The sequence below is a fragment of the Octopus sinensis genome, linkage group LG7, assembly GCF_006345805.1.
Source record: "Octopus sinensis linkage group LG7, ASM634580v1, whole genome shotgun sequence".
Taxonomy (NCBI): Eukaryota; Metazoa; Mollusca; class Cephalopoda; order Octopoda; family Octopodidae; genus Octopus; species Octopus sinensis.
The window spans coordinates 97,727,624-97,741,947 of NC_043003.1; the positions used below are offsets into that span (position 1 = coordinate 97,727,624).

A 14,324-nucleotide genomic window follows, 5' to 3' on the forward strand; every position below is an offset into this window, starting at 1 on the left:
TGATTAGGAAAAGAATTAGCTTGGATGAAATACAATTTGGATTTGTGCCTTGACAGGTTATGTCTGATGCCCTCTTCCTAGTGGACAGCTATAAGAGAAATTCTTAGCTGAGTGCAAGCCACTATATCAATTGTTCATTGATCTGGAGAAAGCCTTTGACTGGGTGCCATGTTCTGTAGTCTGGTAGTCTTTAAGAAAGCTAGGTGTAGATGAATAGTTTGTGGTAGCTGTGCAAGCCTTGCACATTGTTGTTATCAGCAAGATGAGAACTCAATGAGGAATTTAGTGTGCAGGTAGGTGTCTAATCAAGACTTGGGTCTCAGCCCTTTCCTGTTTATTATACTTCTCAAGGCCATAACATGAGTTTAAGATCGAGTGATGACAGGTCAGCTCTCATAGTGGAATACTTCAAAGATATAGAAAATTTCTTCTCTAAAATCAAGATGTCTGAGAGTAGACCTAGCAAAGTCAAAAGTTATAACAGGAAAAAAAAACAAAAAAAACAAGAATCTACTACCATTTGGAATATAGATATGCTCGATATGCAGTAGTAGATGATGTAAGTAGGAATTCTGCACAGGGTACAGGGTATGCAATATAAACAATGTGTAGACATGTGATGTAATTGAAACTCAGGCAAACTAACAAAGAAGAAAACTGTCAAATGCACAAAAGTAGCTTGTCATAAGAGCACCCTCGAAATTCTAATATTTGGGAAGTAGTTGATAACTTCTATTACCTATATGATCTAATTTGCAATAGAAGTGGAAACTTTGTAACAGTAGCCAGAATACAGAATAGAATGGGAACTCTTCTCTTATGGCAAAAAGGAGTTCTGTCTTCAAATGCAAGATAGAGTGTATGATGTGTACTGTTGCATGTTATGCTGCTTGGTAGCAAAATATGGGCATTGAATGTGAAGATTGTGCAAAGCTTGAAAAGAAATGAAAGAAGTAAGATAAGATAAAACTTTAAATTTGCAAGCTCTATGCAATAAATTTATCCCAGAGAGAAGGATCAATATATGCAAAAACATTTTTTGAGATAGAAGTCTATGAGATGAAGAATAAAGATCTCAAGATGTTGAAGGCAGCAAGGAATCCCATTTAAAACATGGAAAGCAAGCTCAAACTCTCTCAAGAAAGTGCAGGAAGAAAAGTCACAGTTGTAGAAAATACAAAACTGAAACTCAGATTCTATGAATTTGCAAAATTAATTATATTATGAAGTGGCAACCGTCGATTACATTGACATAAAAGGGTGATGTAATATCAGCCAGAAATGAAATGTGTTTAAACTCAGCAACACAACCTGATGGCTTCCCTGAGATTCTTTTAAAGACATAAGAAGACTCCAGCAAAACTACCATGTATTTTGTAGAGCTTTGCTGTAAATGGTAAACTCACCCCAAAATGAAAGAAAATATAATATACTCATAAAAGAGCAAGCAAAGTTGTGGATGCAATTCTTCAAACTAACCCCTTCTTCCCTTTCTCTTATTTTGTTATTGACCCCAGGTTAATGTTGAATGAACTGATATAAAGCCAAAAATGTGTACTGTTTCCTCTCCCACAGTACATTAACATCACTTTTTTTTCCTTGCTTTTACTATTTTAATCATTGCTGTTATAAACCATCTCTAATCTCTTTGAATTTTAGGGATTATATTATTGTGAAGTATATTTTCCACATAAATGTGGCTAACCCCTAAGGGTGGATGCTACTGTAGCTTGTAGTTCCAGGAGGACACCTCCTCCAGCTAACTATTGACATACTTTCTATGCCCTATCAGTATTTGCAAAGGGAAGCCATCCTTCCTGTCTTCAATCTATGATACACACGGACTCAAGTTTCTGGGTATTGACCCGTCATCAGCGTGAGTGAAAGGTAGATTGTGCGAACTGCCATGCTTCACAGCAGTGAAACATGGGCTGTGACTGCAGAGGACATGCATAGGCTCGAAAGAAATGAGGCTAGCATGGTCCGCTAGATGTGTAATGTCAGTGTGCACGCACGACAGAGTGTAAGTGCCCTGAGAGAAATGTTGGACATAAGAAGCATTGGATATGGCGTGCAGGAGAGACGTTTGTGTTGGTATGGTCATGTACTATGGATGGATGAGGAGAGATGTGTGAAGTGCCACTCCCAAACAGTTGAAGGAATCCAGGGTAGAGGTAGACCTAGGAAGACATGGGATGAGGTGGTCAAGCATGACCTTCGAACGTTGGGCCTCACAGAAGCAATGTCGAAAGATCGAGACCTCTGGAAATATGCTGTGACTGCAAAGACTCAACAAATGAAGTGAGTTCATGGCTCACAGGACGGCCTGCTGTGCTTACCTCAGATCGTAGGGCAACCTGCTGTGCTTGAGGAGACCTATTGAGTCATCAACATCAAAATAAAGATCAAATGGAAATTGTAGTTGTAATACCTATGCCGGTGGCACGTAAAAAGCACCATCTGAATGTGGCCAATGCCAGTGCTGCGGTGTCATATGAAAATGTCCCTAAGAAACAGATTGGGTTTATTTACTCTTTAGTGTCCACCCATAATTATGACCCTAGTATTGATATATTGCATTTCAATCTGTTTTAGGGTTAGGGTTAGGGGTGGAGTGGGGAGGGTTAGTTAGGGTAAGGGTTAAGGTTAGGGTTAGGGGTGGGGAGGGTTAGGGGTGGGGGAGGGTATCTTTTTTTCTTCAGAAATGTAAATAAACCCAATCTGTTTCTTAGGGACATTTCATATGACACCGCAAAAAATTGCTGTTGACGGACTTCGGCAAATATTGTTTTCACCTCAATAGACGTCATTGATTGCTTGAAATTGCCGAAATGCGAGAAATTAAAGACCAAATATCTTACAAACCACAGAATTTTCTCAAGAAAGCCAAGAGAAAAAGATGTTTTATAAACACATTCTACCAGTATACGAAGTTTAAAATCTTTTAGTTACATAGAAATTATTAAAAAAAACTGCCATTCAAACCGAAAAGATCCGAGGGCATTACTATACATAAATGCCACACGCTAGGAGGGACTCTTAAAGTCAAAACGATCAAAATAAATAAACACGTTTATTTATTTTGGTAGTTTTGATTTTAAGAGTCCCTCCAAGCGTAGGAGTGGTTGTGTGGAAAGTAGCTTGCTTACCAACCACATGGTTCCGGGTTCTGTCTCACTGCGTGGCAAGTGTCTTCTACTATAGCCTCGGGCCGACCAAAGCTTTGTGAGTGGATTTGGTAGACGGAAACTGAAAGAAGCACGTCGTATATATATACATATATATATATATATATATATATATTTATTATATAGAAGGAGCTTCTACAGGACTAGAACTGTTTCATGTGGTTAACCCCGAATCAACCCGGGACCTACATATATATATATATATATATATATATATATATATATATATACATATATATATAATATATATATATATAGCATAATTAAATCTCAGAATGAGATTATATATAATTAAATTTTATATAATTATATAATTAAATCTCAGAATGCGATTATATATATATTTATATATATGTATGTGTGTGTAAATGTTTATGTCTTTGTTTGCCTCCCAACATCGCTTGACAACCGATGCTGGTGTGTTTACGTCCCCCGTAACTTAGCGGTTCGGCAAAATAGACCGATAGAATAAGTACCAGGCTTACAAAGAATAAGTCCCGGGGTCGACTTGCTCGACTAAAGACAGTGCTCCAGCATGGCCACAGTCAAATGACCGAAACAAGTAAACGAGTAAAGGAGTATACAGATAATGGATAATTTATAGTGAAAGTTAGCAAAGCCACAACTAGTCGAATGATAAACAAACTGGGTTTTTTTTTTTTTGATATTATGCATTAGTTACGTCCGGTAGCCTCGCTATCGAGCATAATGGCGTATTAGTGAAAATGTAAAAATAAAAATAATAATAATATAAGAGGAAATCTTTATTTATTCGACTTCTACAAAAATTACCGAACAGTAAGTCTGAGCCGTCTTTTTCATTATCTCTGCATTAGTTAATCTAATATTTTATGATTTGAGTCACAAATATTAATAAAACATTTCCTTCGCTTGATGTAGCTTATAAAGGATTTGTCGTCTGAATATTTTGGACAAATTTCTTAAATCTTATTTAAATATTATGCATTATATTTGGTAAATTTCTACAATTACACCCTAAAAATTAACCTTATATTTATATATCTATGATATTAATGATAGGCTAATATATATTTCAGCGGTGTAATTACACAAACATTTGCAAGTGAAGGTGTGTAAATAAAGCACCTCTATTCTCCTAGACAGGATCATCCTCGGCTAAGTACGGCCCCTCCCACAGATCTAGTAACTACGTTACCGTTGTTTAATTAACCCTTAGTCAATCCCGTATCGAGCAACTCTGTGACCGTGACCATCCCGACCTTCTTCAGAACCTCATTACCAAACATGTTCTTCTTTTTAAGCGGAGTAGACTGTAATTTAGGAGAGAGAATAGGCTGCTATTTCTCGCGAATCGACCATTAACTCGGCGATTTGAGACTTGAGTTATGGGCAGGAATTAGTCATTCAAGTCTGGTTTATTTCTCTAATGCAGTGTTTCTCAACCATTTCTTTTTGGTACCTATGTACCCCTTTATTCCTACTTTGCTTTATTAGACCCCTTCCAGTTGCCATACGATGTTTAAAAAATCCTGTTATGTTTTCATAATTAAATATTATTAGAAATTGTATTGTAAGAATTGTTAAAATATTTTGTATATTGTAGAACCAATTTATTGCACATAAATGTTAATAAGATCTTATAAATCTTGTATGGATCCCCAAGGGTCGTATGGACCCCGGGTGAGAACCATTGCTGTAATGTACCCAAGATGTGAATAGAATTATGATAGAAATAATGCCACCTTTTAAGTTTTCCGTTGTCTTCTGTCACCTCTAGCAACTCAGATATTTTCAGTTTATTAAAAAAGGAGAGTATTAAGTGACGTTTAACGAACGTCAATGTTAGGAACCTCAACATATCAACATGTTTTTATTTTGAAACTCAGCATCTTTATACATATACTAGCAGTATCGCCCGGCGATGCTCGGGTTTGTAAGGGAAATAACTATATAAGCATTTTTAGAGAGTTATAGCCAAAAATTAGCAAAAAAATGCATTAAAAATGGAAAAAAAATGATGGTAAATCTTTTAAAAAATCGTTCATTCATCGTAGACATTTTTAGAGAGTTACTTCCCTTATATAATAGCGACAAAATGCATTAAAATGGAAAAAAAATGATGGTAATTTTTTTTCAAAATCGTAGACTCATCGTAGACGCGCGCTAATACCCAGAAGGGCTCGATATGAATCACGACTATAAGATACCCGGTTTTGGTTAAACTGCACCGCAAAATGTGGGAGTAGTTAGGAATCTAAATTGTAGGAGACAGACACACAACCTCAATTTTATATATAAAGATATTGCTTTCAAATTTTGGCACAAAGCCAGCAATTTCAGGGGTGGGGGTAAGTCGATTACATCGACCCTAGTACTCAACTGGTTCTTATCGACCATGGAAGGATGGAAGACAAAGTCGACCTAGGCGGATTTTGATCTCAGAACGTAAAGACAGACGAAATGCTGCTAAGCATTTTGCCTGGCGTGCTAACGATTCTGCCAGCTCAACATTGTTTCCCCCCACCCACTTATCCAAATAATAATGAAATAACAAACAGTCATTGCATCTTGTAATATACTTCTCCCCTTTTCTCCATTTATGATAACATACTTGGGATTCTGGCTGTGACCAAAAACAAAAACAAAAAAAACATTTGTAAGCCATTCGATTAGATCGACTCCAGTACGCAACTGGTACTTAATTTATCGACCCCGAAAGGATGAAAGGCAAAGTCGAAATTCCGCCAAGTTCGACTTTGACTTTCATTTTTCGAGGTTGGTAAATTAAGTACCAGTTGCGCACTGGAGTCAATCTAATCGACTGGCTCCCTCCTCCCAAAAACTTTCGGGCCTTGTGCCTAGAGTAGAAAAGAATAGAGTAAAATCTATTGATTTCTCACTTGATTGTACAGTACTCTATCAACTCAGCTATTTCTGCTCTCAGAAATAAGTTATGGAAGAATTGTCAAGTTGTTAAGATTTCTTTGATGAAGTATGAAATTGTTATCGCAGGTATTTTGAGATGATGAGATGATTGTTATGGCATATTTTGAGGTCAAAAAAGAAAGGAGCCATTCTTCAGGCTTAGGAGGAAGGATAGTAGTAGTGTCAGTCAGCAGAATCTTGCAGATTGAAACTGTCTGGAAGCCCTACATCTATGGCCTACCCAGCCTCTTGATGCCCTTTCACCTATTTGTCGCTTTTCTCTCACTCAGTACCTATTCTCTCACCTTGCATTCTCTACCATGCTGCCAGTGTAACTAAGGATACTAGTGAATCTCTTCTTTTCACTGTACCATACTTTCACTCTTGTTGAGATGTCATTGGACCTGTCCACCCCTCCCACCTTTCTGACACTTACCCTCTTTTCTGGCACTGTGCATGCTGCCCATCTAAAAACAGCTGACTACAATCCTGTCTATACCTTATACACCTAATCACCACCTATTTTTTTGTGTTACCAGTCAACATAATCTCTCTCTTTTTCTCTCAGTCCTCATCTTAATCATTCTGAGTGGCTGTGTGGTAAGTAGCTTGTTTACCAACCACATGGTTCTGGGTTCAGTCCCACTGCGTGGCACCTTGGGCAAGTGTCTTCTACTGTAGCCTCGGGCCGACCAAAGCCTTATGAGTGGATTTGGTAGACGGAAACTGAAAGAAGCCCGTCGTATATATGTATATATATACTATATATATGCATGTGTGTGTTTGTGTGTCTGTGTTTGTCCCCCTAGCATTGCTTGACAACTGATGCTGGTGTGTTTATGTCCCCGTTACTTAGCGGTTCGGCAAAGAGACTGATAGAATAAGTACTGGGCTTACAAAAAGAATAAGTCCCGGGGTCGATTTGCTCAAATAACTGAAACAAGTAAAAGAGTAAAAGAGTATGTTCATGTTCCCTTCTCCCACTCAAGCTGGTTTTCTCCTGTTATCACTCTATTTGTTGTTTGCACTCTTGATCATTTTACCCTGAGCAAACAGACACAGCTTAAACTTGTGAGGGCTCCTTTAATTTTATAAGGTAGCAGGTAATCTCACTATTATTGGTGCCATGATTAAACTCACCCAGTAAACACTGGTTACAAAGTAGCTAGTAATTGAGCAGAATCAACATAAAGGACCCATTAGTCTTGTCAAGGATATGACAACCTTTCTCATGCTAGTGCCATGATAAAATGCAACCAGTACATTGTGTAATGTGTTTGATATTTCAAAGGGCATTCAGCTATAGAAACCAAGCTAAAAATGAAATGTACAAGCAAGATGTGGTCCTCTACTCATCTAGGAGGGCAGTAATTTTTAATAAGAACTGACACAAAGCATAAGTCATCTGATTCATGATAGCTTTAAAAGCAAGTGTACCAATGATGATGAATATATGTATGTATATAAGGCAATGGATTGCCAAAACTGCTAGTGCGTTGAACACACCTTGCAGGGCCAGTCTAGGGAGGTGGATTGGCAGAATTCGTTAAAGCTTTGTAAACAAAATGCTTTGTGGTATTTGTTTTGAAATTTTTTTAGTCTGAATTTGTCTGCAATGACATTGGGGTCAAGCTTGCGAGGCTCTTGAACAATGTTAGTGATATGAAGATAGGGAGACTTGCTGCTTGGACAACTGCCGGTCTTCTACAAAACAACTTTCCCCTGGTGAAGGACTGCCTAGGTGCAGATACTTGATTAACCATGACTGACTGAGGACTAGTGTGTGTGATCATCATCATCATCATCATCATCATCATTTAACGTCTGTTTTCTGTGTTGGTAAGGGTTGGCTGGCTTGACAGGAGCTGGCAAGGCCAGGGCTGGCACCAGGTTTCATGGTCTGTTTTGGCGTAGTTTCCACAGTTGGATGCTCTTCCTAATGCCAACCACTTTACAGAATGTACTGGGTGTTTTTTATGTGACACCATCACCAGTGCCTTTTTATGAGGCACCAGCATCAACACCAATGCTTTTTATGTGACACCTTAGTTTTAGGATACCAATTCTGTTTTGGTGGGCCGGCCTTTATGAGTACAATACTGCACCATATATATTGGTCCTCTGTTATTTCCTTTGTAAAGTGCAGTGTTTTGAGATCTGCCTTCAATACTTTGTCGCATGTTTTCCTACGTGTCCCTCTTTCACAACTTTTCTCTGTAAGTGATCAGCACTTCTTTTGTCCTCATCCATTTGCATCACATGACCAAACCAGTGCAGTCTCCTCTCTTGTACACTGCATATAATTCTTATACCTAACTATTCTCTCAATACACCAGTGCTCTGTCATATATGTACACTGACATTGTATATCCAGCATGCCAGCTTTATTCCTCTCTAGTCTTCACATGCCTCTGCATTTAGGGTCCATGTCTCACTACCGTGTAGCATTGCAGTTCATACACATGCATCGTACAACTCTTCCTTTCACTCAGAGAGAGAGAGAGAGAGAGAGAGAACTTTGGTTGCCAATAATGGTAAAAGCTCTCTGAAGTTTTTTCCATCCTATATTTATTCTGGCAATTACACCACTACTACTTAGGTCATGTAGGTAGCAGAAATTATCTGCTATTTCCAGAGAGTCTCTGGGACATTTGACGAAATCAGTTTCCCTTGTGTCAGTAAACACACATATATATATATATATATAATATATATATATATATATATATATATATATATAAGATACTTGAGATTTGGTTAAATTATGTACTTAAATTGAGGCACCTTGTTAGGTCGATCTAATTTGCACACCCAAACAATATCAGGTGAATGTCAAACTCTATACAGAAGTGTTTGCACTTCATATTCTTGCAGTGTATGCAGAGATGTGTGTATATATATATATAAAAGGAAAGTTTATGAAAATAAACAAAAGACGAAGGCAGGTGGAGTACAAACAAACAAATGTATTAGTATAGCGCTCAGGAATAGAAAATGTCTTTTACGTTTCGAGCCTACGCTCTTCGACAGAAAGATACACAGAAAAAAACAAGATATATATATATATATATATATATACACAGCCTTCTGGCTTCACAGACCCCAGTTGAACCGTCCAACCCATGCTAGCATGGAAAGCGGACGCTAAATGATGATGATGATGATATATATATATATATTATATATATATATCTTCATCATTTAACATCCACTTTTCCATGTTTGCATGGATTTGATGGAATTTGTTCAGTGATTTTTCCATGTTTTGATGCCCTTCCTGTTTTCAAGCAAGGTATTTCCCCATAGCTTGACATGTTTTAATGGAAGACTGAAAACAAACAACTTCATTTGTATGATGATGTTTATTTACAACCATCAGGTGATGTTTAGACACCGGTACATGCAAACACAAACACGCGCACATACATACATATGTGTGTGTGAGTATATATATATATTTATATATAGGTGCATGAGTGGCTGTGTGGTAAGTAGCTTGCTTACCAACCACATGGTTCCGGGTTCATTCCCACTGTATGGCACCTTGGGCAAGCGTCTTCTACTATGGCCTTGGGCTGCCAAAGCCTTGTGAGTGGATTTGGTAGATGGAAACTGAAAGAAGCCTGTCATATGTGTGTGTGTTTGTGTCTGTGTTTTTCCTCCCACCATTGCACGACAACTGATGCTGGTCTATTTACATCCCCGTAACTTAAGGTTTGGCAAAAGAGACTGATAGAATAAGTACTAGGCTTACAAAGAATAAATCCTGGGGTCGATTTGTTTGACTAAAGGCGGTGATCCAGCATGGCTGCAGTCAAATGACTGAAACAAATAAAAGAATATATATATATATTGTGTCCTCCCGTAAATAATGCGGTTTTTTTATGCTTTTATTTTTCAAAATTAAGATAAACAAAGTTCTTTTTTAATCTAAAATATATTCTCCTTCATTTTTCATCTATCTGGTAGTCTTACAAGGCCCCCTCTTCCAAAATTCACTTTCTGTGATGAGAAATATTCCTCCTGTACTGTTCTGATCTCGTCTACAGAATTCATATTTTTATCATTCAAATATTTTTGAAGACTGCAGAATAAATGATAATGAGTTGGGGCAATGTCTGGTGAATATGGTGGGTGGGGCATCGTTTCCCATTCAAACTGCTCCAGCCTTTGGAATGTCATCCACACTGTATGTGGCTGAGCATTATCCTGATGGAAGAGCACCTTTCGTCTTGAAACCAAAGATGGTTGTTTTTCTTCTAGCACTGACTTAAGCCACTCAAGCGCCTCACAGTAGATCTCCTTTGTTACCATTTGGTTTGGGTTTAAATGTTCAAAGTGGACTAAACCTTTCATATCCCACCAAACAGATAACAATACCTTACATGGGTGAATACCTTCTTTAGCCTGGGGTGCTGGTGTTTCTCCTTTTCCTACCCACTGTCTTTGGCACTTAACATTTTTATAGAGAACTTAATCTTGTCACCGGTCACTATTCAGTCCCAAAAAGGTTCGTTCGTGAGACGTGACAGCAAAAAAAAGTACACCTTCATTCTCTGCTTGCAATTAAACTCAGAAAGTTTGTGAGGAACCCATTGACCCTATTTGCTGACTTTTCCAATGGCACACAGGTATCGATGAATGGTTGAATGACCATATCCAATCTTCTCTGCCAGTTCCTCAACAGTTATGATGGGATTTTGTTCCTCCAGGGTTTGCAGAAATTCCTTGTTGAGCTCTACAGATCTTCCAGGATGAGACTTGTCTTCTAGGCTGTAGTTTCTGGCTTGGAATTTCTGGAACTACAGTTGACACTAGCTTATGCTTATTGTCTGATCCCCATACACTGCATTAATATTCCTTGCACTTTCCATTGCGTTGTTGCCTTTATTGAACTCATAAAGCAAAATATGGTGAATATGCTCCTTTGTCACTTCCATTATAGCTTTGAGAAAATAACTGTTAAAATCGAACTGCATTCTTCAAAAGTTGCACTAAGAATAAGAACAAGGTATAATTACTACCTGCTTTTATAGCAAGTTGATGCAGGTAGTTCATCCTGTTCTCCTCCGACTTTTAGTTCATGCAATTGAAAAAACTGCATTATTTATGGGATGACCCAATATATATATATATATATATATATATATAATGGGATTGATAATCTAGATGAAATACTTCATCAGTTCTCCATAGATTAAGGATACACCAGGCTAACAAATATGGCCTCTGATATCTGTAGGATTCCCGGTGATTCAAACTCAGCAAGCTGTCACCTATCAAATTTACAAATCCGCAGTATTGTTGCCAAATGAAATTGGTATGTTGCTACAGAGTGATATAGAAAATACACGCAAAGAATGGATTTTATACATTTATTAATGACTTACACATGTTTCCAATAAATGTTGGAGGGGACTAGCTCCATAGTTCAATTGAATTAATCAAATTAGTTCCATTTGTGTCAGCATGGAAGGTGGACGTTAAACGATGATGATGAATTGATCCATAGTGGATTGACTAGAAAAATAGAGAACATTTCCACATTTATATCTTCTTCAGAGCCACAAATAAATGGTCTCAGGTTACCAAATGTATAAATTATATTTCTGTGTATTATACACACACACATGCGTGTGCGCATGCATAAATGTCAAATGACGGGATTGAGTGTTCAGCGCTGCATTGGTGGATAAAATTTCTTTATTTGTTGGTTAAGGCTACGATTGGTGTCATGTTAAAAAAAATATGTTAATATCGTAACAATTTTTCAAACTGATCCCATGGAGGAATATATGGTAGGATTGTTTCAGTTTCTATCTACCAAAGCCACTCACAAGGCTTTGGTCAGCCTGAAGCTATAATAGAAGACACTTACCCAGGGAGTTGCACAGTGGAACTGAATTCAAGACAGCATGGCTGGGAAGCCAGCTTCTTAACCACAGATTATATTATAGAACTTCTGAAGAACCATTAAAATATTAAAAGCTGTTAACTCTTTTTACTATGGAAATCAGATATATCCACTCAAAATTTCATTACCCTAACTGTGGAAAGCAGTTTTATATACCAAACTATCATGTTTGAAACTGTTTTTTGTTGGAATAAGTGAAATTCACTGAGTTTAACATAACTTGCAGAAAATATCAACTCTAAGTTTTGTATGATATTTAACATAATTGCTGGAATAACCACAAAATTTAATTTCACAGTTAAAAGGTTAAAACAAACCTATGCACATGCAGTGAGATTCCCATGAATGTCTATAAGCACACACAGAGAATTGTATACAAGTGTTTTTTTTTATTTCTCTTTCTTACAGTAATGACAGCAATTAAGCACACACTTCAGCGGGAGGTGTTTCTTCCTGCTGAAGAAAGACTTGTTGGCCTAGTCCATGTTGCAAAAGCAGGAAAGAAGAAAAAGAGTAGTTTCTTGTGCGCAGCAGGTAAGTCTGAATAACACTTCAGTTTACCAAAAAAAAAAAAAAAAATCACTCTAACTACCCCATTTCTTATTGACAGTAAGCAGAATTTATGGTGTTAGGTAATGTGTATCAAATATTTAAATATAATCATAAAATCTATGTATTTTTTTCAGGCAGGACAAAGTTTAAGAAATATTGCATTTGGTTAATGTTTAAGAAAAAGAGAGTTTTAATGTTATTATATTTCGGAATGGTCATTTTGCTAGTTTAGCCAATAAAAACACACGCACTATATATTTGGTGTTACTTTGCTTCAGTGTTATTTATTTTTTACATTAATCTTAATCTTATTTCGGCCAGAGTTCTTTCGTCACACTCCTGTGACCGCATCAGTGGTCCTTTGTTTTCCTCTTTCTTATTTGTGTCTCTCCTTACTAACCGTCAGCTATTTTGTACTCTGGCCGAAATAAGATTAAGATTAATGTAAAAAATAAATAACACTGAAGCAAAGTAACACCAAATATATAGTGTGTGTGTTTTTATTGGCTAAACTGGCAAAATGACCATTCCGAAATATAATAATATCTGTTTCAACACACGACTTCACGTAAAACATCTTGCACAACAAATATATAAACGTAGAGTTTTAATGTTTTGGGCATTAGTCTTTCATCAGTGAGAAAGTGAAATCAATGAGAGAGAGAGAGAGAGAAAGAATGAGATATGAGCCAGGCAGGAATGTGGCTCATGTGAGGTGTAGGTGGGGAGTTAAGAAGTGTTTGAAAATGATCAAACAGTGGAGTTGTGTGTTTTCCTTTTTTTTCAAGGTGTGTGTATGCATGTAGAAATGTGCAGGTGTGGAAGTATAGTAGCATAGGCTAGTGGGGGTGTGAGGTGTTGATGTGTGTATGTGTGATTGTAAAGTTTGTATGGGAAAAGTGTAGATGTGAGGAGGTGAGAGCGGGTGTGTGTTTCAAGTTAAAGGGAAGGTAATAATGTGGATAGTGCGAAGAAGTGTGTGCAGGGGTTTGAATGCAAGACACTGTTGCATGGGAGATATGAGCAAAAGAATTAAAAGTGGGAGAAAAGGTTTAAGGAGAGAAGAGGTCAGAGAAAAATGAATGATTATAAAAAAACATTGGTAAAAGAAATGCTTTTACTAGTTCTGAAAGAGAAGTTATATTTAGAAATCTCAAAAATGCTGGTGAAACATCCGAGGAAGAATTCTGTAAGAAAAATTGTGAATTCTGAGAAAAGCATTTTAGAAATTTCACAACACTAGCAAAATATCTGGAGAAGCTGGAAAGTCCTAAAGATGTTGAGAAACTGGTAAAAACAAAAGAAGAGAGGCAAATGGAGTGGCAAAAAGGAAGTGAAAGAAGTGTGTGTGTATACACTGGAGTGTGTATGTGTGTGTGTGTGTGTGGGGTGTGTGTGTTATACTCAGTATAATATGATAAAAAAAGCTCATACAATATGATTTACTATACACTATTCTATCTCGAAGTCTCTTAACTTTATTTCAGTGACTGTTGATAGCCCTGTTCAAGCTCATATCTACCAACTGAAGAAAGCAGACAAGGGCGAATCATATAAGAAAAAGTTGTCCTGGTTTCTTAGAGAACTGAAAGTGGTCGATGGCAAAGATGTCAATAAAGTAAGTATTACATTTGTTGGTTTTTAGCCCATGGACGATCCCTGGTCAATGTAGATAATTAGCTAAATGATTGGTACAATCCACAATACCAGATACGTCTTGTCTCCACCTAGCTGAAGTTGGGGTCACATTGCTCTTTCTGAGA

The 14,324-nt window shown here is 37.3% G+C and overlaps 1 protein-coding gene across 2 annotated transcripts in view; it reads left to right on the forward strand.

The window, feature by feature from the left end:
- Positions 1 to 3,851: 3,851 nt before the first annotated feature.
- Positions 3,852 to 14,324, forward strand: part of LOC115214178 (exocyst complex component 1) — a 79,608-nt gene continuing 69,135 nt past the window's right edge. For both annotated transcript variants that reach the window (XM_029783269.2, XM_029783270.2), the window contains exons 1-3: positions 3,852 to 3,986; positions 12,418 to 12,543; positions 14,049 to 14,179. In XM_029783269.2, the coding sequence (XP_029639129.1) occupies positions 12,420 to 12,543; positions 14,049 to 14,179 (255 nt within the window). In that variant the 5' untranslated portion in view covers positions 3,852 to 3,986; positions 12,418 to 12,419. The remainder of the gene's footprint in view (positions 3,987 to 12,417; positions 12,544 to 14,048; positions 14,180 to 14,324) is intronic.